We start from the raw sequence: 20,321 nt of genomic DNA on the forward strand, positions 1-20,321 counted from the left end.
CAGGAAACGCCTTCCTCTTCCTCTTCCTCTTTGGGCCTTGGGACATAGTTAACAATCACAGAAATGTTCTTAACAAAAAGTTATTAGAAACCAAGGTAACATAAATTCTGCATGGCCTCCTTCAAACTGTTTGGAAAGTAGTAGAGCCAGAGCCAGAGAATGAAAGACAATAATCTGTGGATGAACAGAAATACAGACAGACAGCCAGAGTGAGGTGGATAGAACCAAAAACTCAAGGACAGACAAATGTAGAAAAAGCTTTAAAAAAATAACCATAATGGTGGTGGCTTTGTAGGTGATCTGAGAGAAAGGCTTGGGGGCCACATCCTGTTATGCTCAAGGCTTCCTCCTGCCTCTGCTCTAGGGGCTCACTCCTGGCAGGGCTCAAGGGGTGCTGAAGGTCAAATCAGGTTCAGCCCCATGCAAGACAAATGCCCTACACTTGGCACAATCTCTCCAGCCCCTTAGTAATATTTTGTGCGTAAATAATCTGGACTTTACAGCTTTTCCATAATTGGTCTGTATTACTTTCAGAATTGGGAAAATAAAGCTGGTGTGAGATATTTTTGAAGAGAAATTTCCACTCAGCAGTGCCCACATCTGTGGGGCCTTCACTCCTCTGGGCTGGACTCTCCACCTTCTCACTTGGCTCAGGGCCAAGTGCTCTGTGCAACCCTCACCCCACAGAGTCCCCTGTGCCCAGGTGGTCACCTTTCAAGAAAAAGCCAAAGTCTGTGCTTGTGGGCACAGTGCAGAGAGAGGGCTCGCCCCATCAGCACCACACCTCGAAGGAGACACTGGCCTTACTTCTGATTCTGGAGCCCCACTTTACATGCTCACCCCACATGCTCATTCCACTCTATATTTCCAGGATGAGCACAAAACCAAGACCACACCATCTGTGCTGTCCACGGGAAGGGGCATTCCTGCCTCTTCAGCAGAGGTGAGGTAAGCCAGTGCCAGATCTCGTGGGAAGAATGACCAGGATTCACCCCACACCCCTGCCTCCCAGCCCAGTGCTCTGCTCTCAGGCACTTGTTGACTCTTGCCTCTGGTGGCTTCCTTAGCTATGTTCCTGGTCTCTGCTCCTTTGCCCTTGAGTGTCCAGAGGAAAGAAGCAGGTTCACTCCCTGGTGCATAGCATTAATTCACTCAGACAAGCTCCCCTATTTTTCCTACTAAAATAGTCCTGGAGCCTGGGCCTAGACCCCCACTCACATCATCTGTGTCCCCTTTGCCCAGCTTCTGAAGCACCGTCAGGTAGAACTTGAAGAAGAAGCTAAGGGTGAGGGTGCGTCGAAACTCCACCATGCCACCGGGCGCATCGGGGGACAGCTGCATCTCTTCTGCCAAGCTGGCACACACGTCCTGCAGCAGCTGCTCATTCCAGGACCTGTGGAGAGCAGTGGTATTAGTAACACTAGCAATAGGTAGCATTAATTGCAGCATTGATGGCATTAGTAACACCAGCATGGCCACAGCAGTAGGAGTAATGATAGCATAAGTAGTAAAAGAGATTTCAAAATAGTAGAGATAATAAAAGTACTCATAGTACTAAGAATAGCATCACTAGTAATATCAATTAGAGCACTAATAATAACAGTAACAGGGGCCCAAGAGATAGTACAGTAGGTAAGGTGTTGTGTATGTAAATATTTTAGGGGATTACTGTGTTACTCACCCTAACCTGATTGGTGATTATGCCCTACCCTAGGGTATGACCTGGCCTTCTGCCCCCACCCTAGGGTAGTACCTGATTCTGCTTCCACCATTGGTTGGTATCTGATCCCACCATTGGGTGGTACCTGATTCTGGGGGATAAAAACAAGGGTCTGTGGAAGGCGGGAGGCTTTTGGCTGGAACTGAGACTGAGTCTTTGGACTTCAGTCTTGTCCACCGAATAAAGCTAATATCTCCACAAGCCTGACTATCTGCGAGCTGTTTACCCACCGTTTCACCTCAGAACCGTTGGCTAGACAGGATGGCAGACGCGTGCTCCAAGCTGGAAGAGAAAGGCCTCATCCCCTATCCCTCCATCAGTCAACCTCTTCAGGGGCTGACTTGCAACAGTAAGGTATTTGCCTTGCATGCAGCTGATCCAGGTTTGATCATCAGCATCTCCTAGGGTCCCCCAAGCCTGCCAGAAGTAACTTCTGAGTGCAGAGTTAGGAGTAAGCCCTTAGAACTAGTGGATATGGTCCAAAAGTCAAATAATAATAATACCAATAACAGAAATGATACAAAGAGCAATAGTGATTGCATAAGTAGAGTCACTGGAAAGAGACCAAGTACGGTCATGGTAGGTGTGGTCATAGTAACAGTAGAACCAAGAGCAGTAGCAATAATAATAGGAGCGAACTAGCCATAGTACCAGTAGACAGAGCAGCAGTAATAGCAGTGGTAATACGATCAATAGCAACAACAGTAATAGGGTGATTGTAATTCGGTGGTGATGGCCTTAGACACAGTGTGGCAGTTGTAGATCAGCAGTCTTGTGGGAATGGGAGCAGAGGTAGCCAAGTGGTAGCGGTGGCAATAGTAGCAGAAATGTGGGAGTTGTAGAACTGTAGTTACGTGGTCCTGGGGTTCTCGGTACCATGTAAGAGTTGTAGTAACAGCAGGAACGTGGGAGTTGTAGCATCTATAACATGTGAGAGGTAGAGCAACAAACACATGGAGCTGGGATAGCGGTAGTGGTAAAGGAGTTGTTGCAGCAGCCGTAACATGGGCCTTGCAAGTTGTAACGTGGGAGTAGCAGTAACATTCACAATGTGGGGATTGTAAGAACAGCAGTCACATGCAAGTGGTAGCAATAACAGCAATGTGGAGAATTTTGTCCCTATATTTTCACTATATGAAAAGAAGCAATATGGGTGTTACAGGGACAGTAATCATTAAATGTAGTAAGTTGGGGACAGAGGGATAGCATAGAGCACAGGGCATTTGCCATGCATGAGGCAGGTTCAATCCCAGGTTCAAATCCTGGCATCCCATATAGTCTTCTGAGCACTGTCAGGAATGATCCCTGAGTACAGAGACAGAAATAATCCCTAAGCTTTATTTATGTGGCCCAAACCAGCCCCTCACCCAAGTTGTAATGGTAGCAAAATGAAAGATGAAGTAAAGGTAGTATTGGAGTAATATTGGCAGAAGTAATGTGCGAGTTGGAATGTTGGAATCGTACAGTACTCATTTAAGAGTCATAGCAATCATGGGAATTATAAAAACAGTATGAATATGGAAGGGGGTAGTGGCAGTAGTCACTTGGGAATTGTGGCCGCAGTAACACAGAATAAGAGGAAGGAGTAAGAACAGCAGCCACTTGGGAGGGCCAAGTGAGCAGTTCCGTGGGAGAAGGCCCTGGTAGGCCTGTCTGCCCTAGTAGGCCTGTCTGCCCTAGTAGGCCTGTCTGTCTCCTGGCTCCTACTTTGTCAGCTGCTTCTGTGAGGTCTTCAAGGCAGCCACTGTTCGTTCCGCCATTCCACCAAAGCAGAGGGCCAGCTCCTTCACCTCCGAGGTCCCTGGTTGGAACAGGACTCTCATGCCACAGGTCACCTTGGCAATGTCATCTTCTCTGCGGGAGGCCTGCTTGAATGCTGAAAAGAACTCACCCTAGGACAAAAAAAAAGAGTTGCTCCCCTCAGCTGCATGTCACTAGACTGCAGGCCTGCAACTGATCCCAGATGGAAGCAGGGGACATTCAGGCTGAACCAACAGTCTCACTGGAAGGTTAGCAGGGGTGTCCCAGCCCTGGAAAAGAGGTGGGGCTTCTCCTTTTAGCAAGGATGGTGTACTAGCAGCAGGGGAAGGAAAGAGCTTTTTCTGTAACTTCTCAGAGATTAACCCTTCTATGTCCCCCATCCAGGGACCCACTGGTTTTGCCAGAAAGGAGCTGAGACCTCTTCTGGCCTAATTTTCTGAACAGAAACATCATAGCATTAATAAAGAGGGTAGGATGTCTGCTTTGCACACAGCCAGCTTAGGTTTGATCTTCAACATCCTATATGGTCCCTCAAGCCTCACCAGGAGTGAACCCTGAACACAGAGGCTGTAGTAAACCCTGAGAATAACCATGTGTAGCCTCAAAACCAAGACTAAACAAACATCGTTTCAGTCTGTGTCCTGCATACATACACACACACACACTGCTTCAAACCTGTCTCCCACCAATCTATGGGACTGGTTAGAAACTATGGTTAGAATCTTTCCAGAAAGGAAGGAGTCCTGGGTACATGAGATAGTATTAGCACCGGGCTACAGGCCTTGTTTGAGGCATTCATGGTTCAATCTCCAGTCCCAAACCCCACAACACCACCAAAATGTCCCAAGTAATCCCCAGAACATCAGGACCTGAGCAACACACAACTTTGAACCCCAATAACATGGTCAACTGAGAATCACCAGTGAGGAAAAATTTCTGAGCCATGGTTAGGAAGCTTCTCCCCTTGAACCTTCCCATAAAGAAGATAAAAATGCCTTGAAACAAGGGCAGCTTTGGGCACAGTCATAATGTCCTCAAGGTTCAGTCCAGGCTCTTTGGGAAAAGAAGAGGTTAGTTCTGCTGGAGGCTGGAGCACATGTTGGCTCCATGCACTAAATCCTGGATCACAATATAGGAAGCAAATGAATTGGAAGAGAAGAATGAGGTTTCTTTTGTCTTATAGACCCCAGCTGGGTCAGGTTCCTGGAGTCAAGAGTAGTCCTGAGAAATGACCCAGAGTCTGAACTCAGTGAAAGAGGTTTCAAGCCACTCATTTCCCGGGCATGCCAGACCAAGAAAGAAGGCTTTGCACAGGGCTAATCTGATTTCTGAGAAATCTTTCTAACTCTGGCTCTACAGACAGAGAACATGGACAGACAGAGAACTGGAATATGTGGAGTCTTTTTCCTCTACTCTTCAAATGTCCCTTTTGTATTGTGCAACATGTCATTCTGGGAATCACTGTCCAATGGGTCTGTAAGACAAAGTCAGAATATCTTTAGGAAATCACTTGAAGACAGAACTGCTCTACAATTATTAGCTTTCTCATTAGGACAGAAATAGGCCGAGTAAGAAGGCATGAGACCTTCTTCATGCCATGGGACCAGAAAAGCCAAACCACACTCTTTCACAGCTGCCCTGACCCTTCTAAAATGGGACAGACCCACACAGGTCAAACCTTCTCAGGCTTCCATGATCAAAAACAAGGACATCAGAGACCCCGAGACAAAGTGTACATACCTACAGAAGAAGAAAACATTTCCACAGAGCATAGACAGAGAATGGCTGAAGGCCTCCACAAACTCAAGGCCAAAGGATGATCAACCTCATCACTCCTTCACCCCACACTTGCTGTGTCAGTCAGATACTGTTGAAATTACTTGATGAGTGACCAGCTAGAGACCTTGACTAGCCCCAGCAAAGACCTGATTTCTCAAGTAAGCTGCCTGACTTGGAGTCACACCTGAGATTTCTCAGCCTTTCACTGTTCAGACCAAGCTCAGAGACTAAGAAAACAATGATGGAAAACTGAGGTGGGTTCCCAGGGAGGCTGACAACAGAGATTCAGTATCTTACCTCCCTACTGTAGGGAATCTCAATGGACAACAGGATCTCCTCAGGACTCAGCTGTGTCTTTCTGTAGGCTGGGAAGAAGTTTTGGTCCATTCGCAGGGTTCTTTTGGTACCTGTGCAGAAGGGAAAAGGAAAGAGACTTTGTGAGATCAGAGATGTTGGGGGATTCACCCATCCTGGTCTTTGATGGAGTCCAGAGATGAGGAGAGTCTGAGGCAGTGGAGGCCCAGCTCCTTCTGCATCACTGAACTGGTAAATGTGTCACAAGAAAAGCTTCAAGAAAACAAAGCAAAAGCCCCATTTCAGCATAGAAATGTTCTCCCTCTCTGCAGTTTCACACCATGCTGGTGAAATTGAAAAGTACAGGTTCTCCTAGCTGGCCAAGCTGGCCTGCTGGCCATCTGAGGCAGACCACTACTATTTACTAAGAAGTGAGCTCTCAGATTCTCTTCCCTACTGGGCTCACTGAACTGTGCTGTGAAAGCCAAGCCCTTTGTGGATCTTACTTTCACCCTCCCTCTGCGATATATCTAATGGAGTAGGAGATGGCAAAAACAGTAACTAAGTTCTGTGAGCAAGTGTAGCCCACACTAAGAGGATGTGTCTTGGTACCCTCCCCAAAGGGAAAATGCATTACAGATCATCTCTATTCTAGTAGATAAAAGAGGTATGTATAAGGAACCTCAAGAGCATAGCCTATGAGAAAAGAGGTTCAATAGCTAATTGAGTCTTTATCACCATTGACTTCCTTATAGTCTATTTTATTGTAAATATTTGAGGGGGGTCCACATCCAGTAGCGCTCACAGATTACTCTTGGCCTTTGTGCTCAGAGGGCCATGCAGTGCATGGCCTTTATTGCCTTTATTACCCCTATATTACCTCTCCAGTCTATAGCGTTGAATTTTTAGTCATGACCATGTTAATCAAATGGCTCACAGAATCCCTGAAAACTCAGCCATCAGATAAACTTGATTCAGCTGATTCATTCAGCCATTCATTTCTCGGACATGCTGGATCAGGACAGAAGGTTTTGCACAGGGTCCATGTACTTGAGGCTAGTCTGATTTCTGAGAAATCTTCCTAACTCTGGCTCTACAGTCCCTTTCCTCCTTTTATCGCTCTGTCTGTCCCTTGAAACAGACAGAAGACTGGGAGGTGATGAATCTATTTCCTCCACTTTCCAAATATTCTCACTGCACTCAATTCATTCTAGCTCCAGCATGTGGCTGCATAGGCAACTGGATGATAGAAACTTTTGTAAGTTCTTTTTTGTTCAGGGTTCTCCAAAAACAGTGCTCAAGAGCCCCAGGGGCCACTCCTAGTGAGTGATATCCAGTCTAAATATGCAGGTTGATGGTTTAATGCTTGAACTTGATGATACTGGTGCTACTTGAGTCCACTGGTGTTTGGAGGGTTTCAGGGATTGAAGCTGGGTGGGGATTAGTGTATGCAAGACATGCACTCCAGCCCTTGGAGCCATTTCTTCAACCCCTGTTGTGGATACTTGAAAAAGAAATAGTCCAGCTCCTGATTTCCAATACAGGTACATTTCCCCTTCCTTGAACAGCTGAGACCGTCTTTGGGCTCTATTTCTCCAGAAAGTGGCCACTCTTGGAAGACTTTTGTCCCCACCCTGCTTTCCTGGCCTCTACAGGAGACAACTCACCTTTTGATATGATGGTCAACTTGGCTCCACTAGCCATGAACACAGGGTTGAGGTCAGAGATGGGGCTGGCATTAATGATGTTTCCCCCAATGGACTAGGGATAAACAGAGAAGGTGTGAGATCCACGAGAAGCCCTTGTCAAGTAGTTAGTTCCCAAACAGGGCAGGAGGAAGACCCCAGAGGACCTATAGCTACAGAGACACAAGTCATCTGGCACATAAAGATTATGGACATGAAGAACAATGTCTGAAACTTGAGATCTAAGTGCTGGCTTTGAGGTTCCGGCCTGATAGTGGGCCCAGTTTCCATAAACACATGGATTTACAAGAAACCCAATCTACAAGTTTTATACAAAAGGGCCCTGATACACTAAAAGTCCAGGGGGGCAAAGGAGGGAGGTATGGGATGCATGCTGGGAACAGGGGCAGAGGGAGGACAATGGAAATGGCCCTAATTCACTGTCATTATTTACCTTAAATATAACTATGAAAGACTTGTAATTCACATTGGTCACAATAAAAATTTAAAAAAAAATTAAAACATTGATTCATTTCTCTCCTCCTGGCCTTTTCCTTGAAGGGAGAAGCTAGCTTATAACAGAAGCTAGAGAGAGAAATAGAAGATAGTGATCAAGGAAGAAGAGGAAGCCTTAAAAATGACAGAAGAACTGTTCTGTTTGGGGCTGAGCTCTTGGCAAACAGAAGCAAGAGTCAGAGTTCCAGATAGAACAAAGAGGGAAAACCCCAATTGCATAATTTAAAAAAAAAACAAGTTTTTTAATTAAAAAAAAATGAACTGCTTAGTGGAGATGATATTCCAGTCCAGTAGGGGCTTGGTTACACTTCCTGAATCTCTTCTTCTGCAATCAGATGTGGCAGGTGCTTTATTTATTGATGTGGAGGGGGGAGTGACAAGGAGACTGTTTTGTTCTGTTTTGTTTTCCATTCTAACAGTGGGAGATAGAAAGGTTGGCAACCTCATCCCAACCTCACTAACTGTTGTGAACCAAAGCCCTTTGGTTCTGGGTACGTGAATACTGAGTAGGAGCCTATGTCCTTTGGTGCTGGGTTATGTGAGTGATTTTTGCAAACTGGGAATGGAAGGGCTGATTTGTCTTCACCCTCATTTCCCTCTCATCTACCTGCTGATTGCCTTGGCCAAGCTCAGGAAAGGAGGCAGTTAGGTTCCTGACCTCCAAAGCAGAGGATAGGAGTTAGGCTGCAACCTTGGAGGCAGGGTTGGGTGTAGGAGAGGGGAGTTGACCCAACCATCTTCACCATAAACACCAATCCCGCCAAGTCAGAATCTGTATTCTGTGCAACAGAGCCAAGGAACCAGCATTCTACCAGCACCTCAGTCATGGAAAATCACCAATGTGAGTCTGCTATCTCCCCCTCCATCTCAGCCTGCATCTTGCTTGGGGTGAGAGGCCCTGCCGGACCCTGATCTGGACTCACCGCTACTGACTTGACCTGTTTCCCTGCAAACCAGCGCAGCTGCTCCAGGACACCTCGGAACACCTCTGTCTTGTGGGCTGGCAAGTTGACCACTGCCTCTGTCAAAGTCTTCTCCATTAAGGTCAAGGAGCAAGCAGCCCCAAAGGTGATCCCTGGAAAGACAGGATCAGGATAACGGAACCTCCTCTAAGCTGGGGAGGCACCCTTGTCTACATCACCAGGCAACTTCACAGCAGCCCCAGTGAGGCCAAAGCAGGGTCCATGGAAAAGGAAACTCGGGTCAGAGAGATTAACCCAGCTCAAAGCTACACAGCTAACCCATGGCCAGGGTTAGCTTTCCTCTAAACCAGTGGTTCTCAATGCAACATAATCACACCTCTGAGGCAAAATTACAGAATTTTGGTTTGGTTGTTTGGCTGAGTAAGTACCAACCACTCCACTCCAACTACCTCCTGTCCCTTCCAGCATCAGGGTCAACTTTAATGCATGGCTGGGTTGAGAACAATGAATGAAAATCTTTCCTCCTAGCCCTGGGTAGGGCAGACATAAGACTCTTTCCCTGGACAGCCAGGTTCTAGGTAGAGCAAAGAACAGCAAGAGCCAGAGGGAGCTTCCCTGGCACCCCAGTCCCTGTGACTCACCCCAGCCCTGTTGTGGGCTCCAGGCACTTGTCTCCTTACCTTCAGGTCCATGTTCCACAGCATTCAGTTCAGGCACCCAGGCTGGGCAGACGATTATCGGAAACAGCTTGTTCTTAAACTTCATCTCAACACCTTAGACAGAAAAAAAACGGGCCCAGGCTAGCCCAGCCTTTCTTTCAAGCCCCGCCATGCATGGAGAGGGACATTCTTCACAATTCCAGCCAGCTTTGTTTTGAATCAGGCTTAGCTAACACATGGCAGTCTCCATAGTCAGACCCCATACTCACTCTCTCTCTCTCTCTCTCTCTCTCTCTCTCTCTCTCTCTCTCTCTCTCTCTCTCTCTCTCTCTCTCTCTCTCTCTCAGAAAATTACATCAACCTTCAAATATGAGCCCAATGTGCATATGTTTATGGACAAAGTTAGCAAAAAAAGTCTGTAGATCTGGGACCCTTGCAAACTCCTGACATAAATGAACTCAGTTCTACAGGCACGGGATTGTCTCTTGCAGATGAAGAAAATGAAGCATGGAAAAATGGGGTTTCTCTACTAGAGTTTGGTTTGTTGTCATGGTTACTTATGTCTACTTTTCCCAAAATATCGCATCACATAATCATTTCACTCTGGTTTGTTTTGAGGTTTTTTAGGGGGGGCTGTTTTTTCTAGTAATACCAGAACAACTTTTTTTTTTCTTTCTTTGCACCTCAAGAACAACTTTTTTTTATAATCTTCATGTCATATTCTTTTTTTTTTTTTTTTTTTTGGTTTTGGACCACACCTGTTTGACGCTCAGGGGTTACTCCTGGCTTTGAGAAATCGCTCCTGGGTTGGGGGGACCATATGGGGCACCGGGAAATCGAACCACGGTCCGTCCTACGCTAGCGCTTGAAAGGCAGACACCTTACCTCTAGTGCCACCTTTCCGGCCCTGTCATGTTCTTTTTAAAAAAAAAAAAAATTTAAACCTGATAATAAAAAGAATAAACTCTGCAATATTTTTGTGGTGAAATATGACAACAATAAAAACGTTCTAGTCCTTCATCTCGTATTGAATTGGGGGACCAGTAGGAAGAATGTGAACATCAAACATTCAAGGAGGAAAACAGGCAGAGGATCTTCCAGTACTTCCAGTGGGTCTCCTGTTTACCGCTCTCCTTCCTGCTTGGTCAGAGAAGTTCAAAAGTTCTACTATAGATACTCTGTTCCAGAGACTCAGTTAAACCAGCACACCTCCATTTCTACCCTGACCCCAGGACTAAAGATGCAAAATTTTGAAAAAGAAATTTCTGTGCATCCTCCTGATCTTCTCCTGGAAGATCACTGGGGAGTCATGAAGGGTTACCCAAGCTTTGAAGGAATGGCCTGTTGGAAGATCAGCTCTGTAAGCAAAGGACACAGAGGAAGCAGCATTTGGTCCATCCTAATAACATTTTCTCTGCCTACCTCCAGTTCTTTACACATACCCCCTGCCTGCCTGAAGGGAGTGACCCTGGTGGTGCAAAAGGGAGGAGGAAGGTCATAAAGAGGGGTTTCTAATGTGGTCCTTTTGCAATCTTGTGAATTTCTTTTTCTTGGAATCTAACTGGATCCTAGATGCCAAATGATCTAGAAGGCTCTTTTGTCTTCCTGCCATTCTGTGATGTCTCCCTGGACACACAAAACATCCCTTAAGGCCCATATCTCAGCCACCTGCTGGCCTCTTGGGTCAAAGAAATGTGCTGTAGACGCTAGCCATTTGCTCTGCTAACAGCGTAGGGCTGGTTCTGTGCTCTGCTGCCAGGAGCCAGCCAGACTCAGTGGCTGTGAATCCAACAGAATATAGAGTTTTGAAACTCTCACAGCTTAAAGTTTGCTAATTATGTACATCATGTTTCCCTTAATCAGAGAACATCTCAGATGAGCTTTAACACTGAACCTGGGAGCCTACCAAGTGGAAAATAGCTTCATGAGGTTTGGAAAGGGCTAAGATCAGACAGGATCCAGGTACCCCTGACCCTTTTGAATATTAATGGACCACCCCAAACCTGGACCTTGTTGCCAGCTGGTTCACCATGGAGTGAGATATGACCAGATAGTGGTCCAACAAAACAGATTACCATAAACCTTGACCACACAGTCACACTCAATGAACTCTTCTTTGATTTGTCACACACCCCAGGAAAAAAAGAATGCCATAGAATGACATTTGAGGAACTCCTGGCTAGTGTCATCACCCAGCCTGGACACACATTTCTGGGGACACTTGGGAAAAGCAATGGTTCTTCTCAGACCCCGTCCCTCCTGGGACTGGCCCAAAGTACAGATATTTATAGAGAATATTCTGTAGAATCTCTGTTCCCTCAGGGAACCCTTTGAGATGTTCTTAGCACACACATAAAGTAAATGGGGGGAAGAGAGAGCGAGGGAGAAGGAACATTTCTGAGTTGCCACAGCTAAGGAGTTTCTCTATGTCTCTGTGGCTCTAACTACAGGCTTTCCCCAAGACGCCCTGGGATCACCCCAGCACTCACCAATCTCTGTGTTTCCCACCACCAGCTTGGCTTCAGGCTGGTTCTTTTTCAGCTCTAGCAGCTCTTCCAGCGTGGACACCTGGAACCAGGTCACCCGCTCCCCTTGAAAGCGTAAATGCTTCTGAGGGATGTCTTTCAGCCTCTGGAAAGGTTTTTAGGGATTTAGGGGTTGGGTTGGGGGCCACACCTAAAATTTTCAGGGCTTACTCCTGGCTCTGTGCTCAAGAGACACTGTGAGACCATTGGTTGTGCTGAGAATTTAACCAGGGTTTGGCTTTACACAAGGCAAGTTTTCCTCCTGTTGTCTGCCCATCCATGGCCATCAGCTTAAAACATCATCCTGATATCCTGACATTACCCAAGCGCCCCAGAAGTCAATCTTTCAGGAACTTGGGTATGTGAATTTCCAGTGGATATAAGAATCAGATGCCCAAGGAACCAGGCAAAACTTGTGGGTCAGCTTGTCAGGCTGTGATCTGACTTGGTCTTTAAAGGCTGAGCTCGAAGAGAAAACCCCAAAGTCAGCTGCAATTTTTCAAGGTGTCACAATCCAGAGACAAGGTTTTACCCACTATGAAGTCTTTCTTTCTGGCCTCAGAGGGCAGTAGGTCTAATAGGGCACCTTTAACCCCTCAAGCCATTCTACCCCTAAAACATTTGTCTATACTCAGAGAGGTACAAGATTCTTTTCTGGGTCAAAGGACTAAATCACATTGCATAAGGGGCCGGGCGGTGGCGCTAATGGTAAGGTGCCTGCCTTGCCTGCGCTAGCCTCGGACGGACCGCGGTTCGATCCCCCGGCGTCCCATATGGTCCCCCAAGCCAGGAGCGACTTCTGAGCGCATAGCCAGGAGTAACCCCTGAGCATCACCGGGTGTGGCCCAAAAACCAAAAAAAAAAAAAAATCACATTCATTAGTGCCAATATGAGTGCATAGAATTGCATATAGCCAACTTACAGGGCTAAGGCCAGGAACAAGAGCAGATCAGTAAATCTTCTTCTTTGTAAAGAGAAAGCACTAATGGGAAGAGATGGGAGGCTAACAGGCCTTATGCCTTAGATTCAGCCAGTTCAGAAAAATCCTAAAACCCCTGTCATTGTGTAGAGTGTCTGAGAGACCAGGTGTGAGAATAGAAGTGGGAATATCTGTAGAAATGTGCCATTGGGGGGTTGACTTCTGGATATTATAAAAGGGATAAAAATTAAGGCTGACACCTGTGTAACAGGAAAATGACAAAGATCCCTGAATAATAAAATTCAGCCAGTGTCCAGGACTCCTGGAACAGGGTCTGGATTGGGTTCTTTCCTGGGGTGTCACCTACCAGTAGCTCAGGGGGAAAGATTGGCTCCTGGGTAGGATCCAGGGGCTGGAATTCCTCAGGATTGAAGAGAGATGGTGAAAGAATCATCTTCTGGAAAAGGTAATAGAAAGTGAGACCATGATTCATTCTGTCACGCATTCCATAAAGCAACCCTCCCTTGGTTCATGCACAAACAGACTGGTGGGAAGGCAAATTGGGGGGACTGAGCCAAAGTGTACAACCATCAGTCTCACAATCTGAACAAGAACATTTCTGCCTGCAAACGGCATTACTCAAAGGTGGGAAGGGACCCCACTGGGTTGATCTGAAGTTGACCTCTTCTTCCAAGGAGAGAAGGACATCCTTACCGTGTCATCTTTCTTCTGGTTCATGCAGCAATTAGGGTTGTCCCCTTTTCCTCCACAGCACCCACCATCCTAGAGAGAGTATCAACATCTGTGCAAAGGCATTTCTAAAGGAGCCAGATGAGTCATAACTACTTAGTGTGACCTTTAGCCTTCTTGGATCAATGGTAGCAGCAGATGCTCTCTACGCACCCACCTTTGCCCATGCTAGGAATTGACACCTCTGCTTTCTTGGAAGATGGTAAGTGATACTCTGACCAAAGACATTAAATGTAGGTTGAAGAGTTCATAGAGAAACATTACGGCCTCCCCTGGAGACAGCAGGAGACATTCTTCCTGAGTGTCTCCAGAAAAAGCAGGAATAGCATCAGAGCTTCCCTCTCCCTTGCTCCTCCCTATCAGGACTGCCTCCATTGGTTCCTCGAAATCTAGTTTTCTGCCCTCCTAGGTAAGGAATTTTGTAGTGCCTCATAACTCTCAGGAGTAACTTCTTGCTACCTGGCACCTCTTCTAAAGGACATGTCAGACTATTCCAAAGAATTTCTAGACAGTTCTAGATGTGCTCAACTGTACTAGAACATTGCTAGACCGTTCAGAGAATGTACTCGACTGTTCTAAACCATGCACTCATCAGATGACATAGTGCTCACTCAGCAAACACACGCTCTCAAGGTAATAGAGGCAGAGCAGTGAGCTGAGCTCCCACAGCTGTCTCCCAAAACAGCCGTCAAGGCCAGGGAAAGGATAAGCTGCCACGATTAAGGCAAAAAAGCTCAAACACAGGTGTTGTGCCTTGGGGGATACTCCAGGTTGGTTGTGCTCGAGAGGCTAATGTTGGCATCTTTTCAGGATAGGCGATTTCTAGAGGGGCAGGCTGGGGGAAGCCATTGTGTAGGTGAGTCCTTCTGGCCCTAAAGAAGGTTCCAATCCCCAAGAGTTTCCAGGAAATTCTAGGACCCCAGATGACTGAGGGTTGGCATCAGAGAGCTGGTGGGCACTGTTAGACTTGGCAACAGAAGCTCGTCTTCATGTGACAGCCTGCTACACAGCCTATGTCCACAGTTTTGTATGTGCAGTTTAGAGACACCCCATGTTCCTCTTTCTCTTGGGGAAGTCATCTGTTGGAAAGGTTCCCAAACCCCACATAGAAAGGCAGCTTCAACCTTGCTTCCTGGTCCCCAGGAGGAAGGACACATTTCACAAATGTGCCTTTTCAGAGAACTAAAGGGCCAACCCATGTTTAGAACTTCCAATGTTCATTCATAGACATTTGGGGTACATTATTGTGAAGGAGGAAGAAGTTTCACTAGCCTCAAGGATTAGATAAGACTGGATGAGACCAATTCTCTTCCAGGAATTTCCACCTTTCTGCCAACAATGGCTGCTGAATGTGGCCTTTTTGGTTGTTCTCCATGTGCGTGTTTCCATTTCTTGCAGGAAACAGTACGTGACCCCTTTTTTCAGGAGTGCTCTCAGGTATAATGAACTATAGGTCTAGCTTGGTAAGAGAGATAGCTCTGGATTAAATCTAGGGTGCCCCAATGGAAGGGCACCAGCTGAACTGCCAGTTCCTCCTGTTGTGCTCTACCATTTCTGCCAGTCTGTTGAGAGCAGGACCTACTGCTGGAGAAAAGACATTGGAAGGCATTGCCTGATGACTGAACAGTCTCTGAGAAGTTACCAGACCCACCCAGAGGACAGTTCCTTTGAGAAACAAAAAGGGCTCATGCCAGAGCATTTCTCCTAGAAGAAACTTCTGGGAAGTCGAGCCCCAGGCAAGAGCTACAAGCAGTTATCAGAATTCTAAGGCACAGTGAAGAGTGAGAGTGAGTCACTGCCAATGAGAGGAGGGCTGGAACACCAGCTCACTCCATGAAGCTCACCACAAAGAGTGGTGAGTACAGCTATAGAAATAACTACACAGAGAACTACCATAATCAAGTGAATGAATGAGAGAACTGGAAAGCCTGTCTGGAGTACAGGTGGGGGTGGGGTGGGATGGAGGGAGATTTGGGACATTGGTGGTGGGAATGTTGCAGTGGTGAAGGGGATGTTCTTTACATGACTGGAACCTAATCACAATCATTTATGTAATCAAGATGTTCAAATAAAGAAGGGAAAAAAAAGAGTGAGTCACTGCATACAAAGACAGGTGTCATGAGCCATGTAAAAGGTGTTAGGCACAACTTCAAGGGCCCCAAGGAAGCTTCCCACAAATGTGGAAAGAGGAGCAGGAGGCAAATATGCAAGTGAGACAAATGAAACTTGCCCAATGTTGCACCCCAGGGAGTGGAACACAGGGATCTGAGCACCAGGAAGGCAAACTCTGAGAAAGAGCTCTGTCACTTTCATGCATCCACACCCAACTGGGGTTCTTCCCCAACTGCCTTCCTCAGTGTGGGGTGTTCCCAATCTTAGAGACAGGACTCCAGCTGCACCCCTTTGGGGCTCTCTGAGTACAGCATATCTTTCCTAATGGAGCAACTCTAGAGGCCAGAAAAAGGTGCAGAGATTCTTGTTTTGTTATGTTTGTTTTTGTTTGGGGCCACACCAAGAAGTGCTCAGGAGTTACACCAGGCTCTGTGCTCAGAAATCACTCCCAGCGGACTCAGGGGACCATATAGGTTGCCAGGAATCGAACCAAGGTTGGCTGCATGCAAAGAAAATGCTCTTTTTGCTGTACTATCACTTCAGCCCCAAGGCACTAGAATTCTTGACTCCCCTCCACTATATGGGGAGTCAGAGCAATGGAAAGACTTGATGAAATCGTGGATGCTTAGTCTGGCCCCAGAGGGCAGGAAGGGGTGTGTCTGGTTCAAAATTCCCTCCTACATGTAGTGGTCGTAACAGAGATTCAAATGGTCTGAACCTCTGCTTAACAGCACCAAAAGGCCAACAGCTTGCCACCAAAGGGAAGGAGAAGGGAGCGTGAGGGACATGTGGCTGGGTTCTTCAAAGTCATATTCAGCACTTGGGCCAGGCCTCAGTAAGCCCATCTCCCAGAAGGGCAACCAAACCACAGGCTCTAGAAAATGCTCACTCTTGCCTCTGCCAAAAACCAGTTCTCCTAGTCTTGCAGTCAAGAAAGTTCTGGAACTATTGACAAAGAGAACAAGGCCAGCAAATTGGAGGATATACCCTGGCCAGCTATCCTTTCTGTCACCAGTGCCTGGTTTTCTGCCAGTGGCCCTGCTGACCCCTACTTACCTTGGCAAAGGTCCGGAAACCCTGAAGAATGGGTCTGTAGCCAGTGCAACGGCACAGATTACCTGTGATTCAAAGCAATATAGGATCACTGAGGAGCACCCTCTTCCACTTTGATTTCCTGACTTCTAAAAAATTATTGCCTCTTCCTGTAAGTCTCCACAGAATGCCCAGATCTCCCTTTTCAGGGCTTCTTATGGTCAATACCTTCTACTTCCCATCATAAACCCCCATCCCAGCAAAAGGAGAGAGAGGTTGTGTCTCATCTCTGTGTCCCGACACATCAAAATCCCCTAGAGTTAAGTGGTGGATGGATGTGGTGAATGGAAGTGGAGGTCCATCCACAGGGTCCTGGTCCAGAAGGTTGGGTGGTACCAGTCCCTGCCCAGGCTCTGACATATCACCTTGTTCCCAGATGCTCTTCAGGATTTAGGTGAAAGTGTAGTAGGAAGGAGTTGTCACTAGCTTAGGGGACTTTTTCAGAGGATTACTAGTGACAACCTCTTACTGACACCCACTACTAGCACTGGGGATGGGAGCACACAGGATGCCAGGAAACCCCCCACCCCAAAGCACTCAATAGTTTTCAAAGCAGGAGCAAACCAAAGTGTCAGAAGACCATGCGAAGGCCTTGGCCACCATATTGGGAGCCATTCCACAGAGCCTCTTTCTCCTCCCACCTCCCAGGCTGCACCCCAAAGCCCCAACCTTGGAAGGCATCTTCAATCTCTGCGATAGTGGGCTCGGGCTGATTCCGGAGCAGCGTGTACATGCTCATGACTATGCCAGGAGTGCAGAACCCACACTGGGAGCCATGGCTTTTGTAGATCCTCTCCTAAGGGGACAGATGACACACATGTATGCCTAACCAAGATCCTCCCAAGACCCCCACATGGCCCAACTGAAGTCATCACACACTGGTAAGTGGAGGAGAACTTGGGAAGAGACACTGTCACTGGTGAAGTGGAATCCAGTAGCACCTCTTAGTAGTCATGACCTCCCATGTGGCCTTGCTTCCTAGAGCCACAGGTGTTTGTCTATATCCCCAAAGTTTCCCTAGCATTTGTCTGTAGAGCTGAGGTGAAGATTAAGAAGCAATAGCATGCTTTAAAAGGGCCAGAGTGATAGCACAGCAGAGAGGGCATTTGCTTTGCAAGCAGCCAACTCAAGTTCAATCTCCAGCATCCAGTATGGTCCCCCCGAGCCTGCCAGGAGTGATTTCTGAGTGCAGAGCCAGGAGTGGCCCCTGAGTACTACTGGATGTGCTCTCCCCCCCCAAAAAAAAAGTAATAGTGTGCTTTGATTCCAACTGAAATGAACTTGGGGAAGTGGGGAGGAGTTTGGGACCACACCTGGCAATGCTTGGGGGCTTACTCCCAGCTCTGCTTTAAGGGATTTGATCCCAGTGGTTCCCAGGGAGCCATACAGTGCTGGGAAAGTAGCCCTTATCTTTTGTTTGCAAAGGCTGGGCTCTGCCTTGAGTTGACTCTCTGGACACTGGAATGGAGATGGAGTTTTTTTTTGTTTTTTTGTTTGGTTGGTTGGTTTTGGTTTTGGTTTTGGGACCACACCTGGTGATGCTCAGGGGTTACTTCTGGCTATGCACTTAGAAATCGATCCTGGCTTGAGGGACCATATGGGACGCAAAGGGGATTGAACCGCAGTCTGTCCTAGGCTAGCATGGGCAAGGCAGATGCCTTACCGCTTGTGCCATCGTTCCGGCCCCTGGAATGGAGTTTTAAGTGAAGGCAAACCTTGCAGTCCAGCAAACAATCTGGGGTTTATTATCTGCATAGGATGTTGCTTGGGAGCTATTTATTATGAGATGTTCCTTGTCTATCTTAGATTTTTCTGCTTCTCGGGAATTGCTCTCAGTACTTACGTTAAGTTACATTTCTGTATTTTTCCACTTCACTCCTCAACTTTCCATCCCCTAGTGACTCATTTTTAAATAGGTACTGAGAACCCATTGTGCCTGGCTGGGGAACAGAAGAGAGACAGTCCCTCATTCCCTGTGTTCATGTCCTAAGAGAGGAAATACTGACAAACTTTTATAGGAAAATTCAAGAAGGAGCTAGGCTAGTGTGGGAATGAGGTACCATAGCACCACTCATAACTTGAGAAATAACCACTTTCAAATGACCTAATTCCCTCATATAATTTGGATAAGTAAAATCACAAATCCTATATATGATTTATATGATAAAATTATTTATCATATAACTGATATCTATCATATTATGATGATGAACCATCACATAATTTTGGTGTCTTAAAGCCTGAGGGAAAGCAAGTCCTGAGCACACCTTCTGCAAAAGTCTGCTTAGTGGGACAAACTGTGGGGTGGGGGGTGGAGGGCTGGCAGCAGCCAGATGGGTCCTTCGGTCCTCAGTCAAGAGTGAGATTGGAATTCTTCCTCTGGGTGTGATGGGAATTACCTGGGAACACAGACATGAGGGCAAGATAAGATCTTGCTGATGTTTATAAAGAGACAGTATTACTGTTGGGTAAGGAAGGGATTGTCTTGGTGAGGGAGATGAGGTAGTGGCTAGTGGCAGCCCACAGGACCAGAACACTCACTGTATAGTGACCAGGTGAGAGAGGTTAGGGTCTTGACCCAGACCACAAAGGGGGAATTGAGCAAAAATTAAGGTAACACTGTGGTGGACAGGGTGGACACCACTTCTGGTTGAATAGTGTATGGAAAGACCAACTAGCTGGACACTTCCCATGGGCTCACAGGGAGGGTGAGGATAGATTGAGGAGGGTGGAACTCGTGATGATTGAGATGGGATATTTAGAAAGTGATGGCAACACAGATAGCTAATGGCATGAAGCTGACCTCTGAGGAGGGGTCAAAGTAGGGGAGCAGATTGAAGTGCCTTTGGTGTGAAGATGGTATTGATCTGACCTCTGATGTCAGCAAAGTCAGAAAACATGAGGACTGGAAGTGGGTATAAACAGAGAAGAATAAAGAAGTGAAAAAGTCAATGGGACAACTGGGTCCATGGCTAGTCGGGAGTCCAAATCAAGCCCAGAATATGACTGTTCCACAGAAAAAGGGCTTCGCCTGCCTGAAAGATATGATATCTGGGTGAGACAGCACTTCCTTTCATAGGTTGTTTCAAAGAAAGTTTTCAAAATCTGATTACCTTCTCACACCCTTGCTGTTTAGACACCTTAGTCATTTTTTCGTTTTCCTGCCTAAGACTTTAAGTTACCAAAGTGACAAGACAGGGCCCAGCCCAACTCTGACCTTACTTGCTCCACTCCTTTGCTCTTCTGAGGACTCATATCCAGTCTCTCACTCAGCCTGAGGCCCTGTTCTAAGATTCAAAGGGTATAACTGAACCCCGGTGTCTCCTTCCAAGGACTTGGACTTCTGAAATCCTCATCTTGGCCTTGGTTGGAGCTCAGAGATAGAACACAACCCTTGCCCATGTGGAGGCCTGTATTCTCTCCCCAACCTCTCAACCTCTCCAAAAAAGACTGGCCTGTCTGTGACTCTAAAGTTTCTCCTATCTCAGTTACCCTAAACAAAGGCATGGGAACAAGGACCTTTCCTTCCCATATTGCTCTAATCTCCAGCCTGATACCATTATGGAGAAGCCTCAATCACTTAAAT

The 20,321-nt window shown here is 46.8% G+C and overlaps 1 protein-coding gene across 1 annotated transcript in view; it reads right to left on the reverse strand.

The window, feature by feature from the left end:
- XDH (xanthine dehydrogenase) overlaps positions 1 to 20,321 on the reverse strand; it is a 60,677-nt gene that overhangs the window by 27,631 nt on the left and 12,725 nt on the right. The window contains 11 exon segments of the mRNA XM_049784232.1: positions 1,219 to 1,393; positions 3,428 to 3,612; positions 5,558 to 5,667; positions 7,222 to 7,315; positions 8,679 to 8,830; positions 9,359 to 9,451; positions 11,827 to 11,968; positions 13,149 to 13,238; positions 13,496 to 13,564; positions 16,700 to 16,761; positions 17,405 to 17,531. Coding sequence (XP_049640189.1) covers positions 1,219 to 1,393; positions 3,428 to 3,612; positions 5,558 to 5,667; positions 7,222 to 7,315; positions 8,679 to 8,830; positions 9,359 to 9,451; positions 11,827 to 11,968; positions 13,149 to 13,238; positions 13,496 to 13,564; positions 16,700 to 16,761; positions 17,405 to 17,531 — 1,299 coding nt within the window.

This window comes from Suncus etruscus, chromosome 12 (genome assembly GCF_024139225.1).
Source record: "Suncus etruscus isolate mSunEtr1 chromosome 12, mSunEtr1.pri.cur, whole genome shotgun sequence".
In the NCBI taxonomy this organism is placed as follows: Eukaryota; Metazoa; Chordata; class Mammalia; order Eulipotyphla; family Soricidae; genus Suncus; species Suncus etruscus.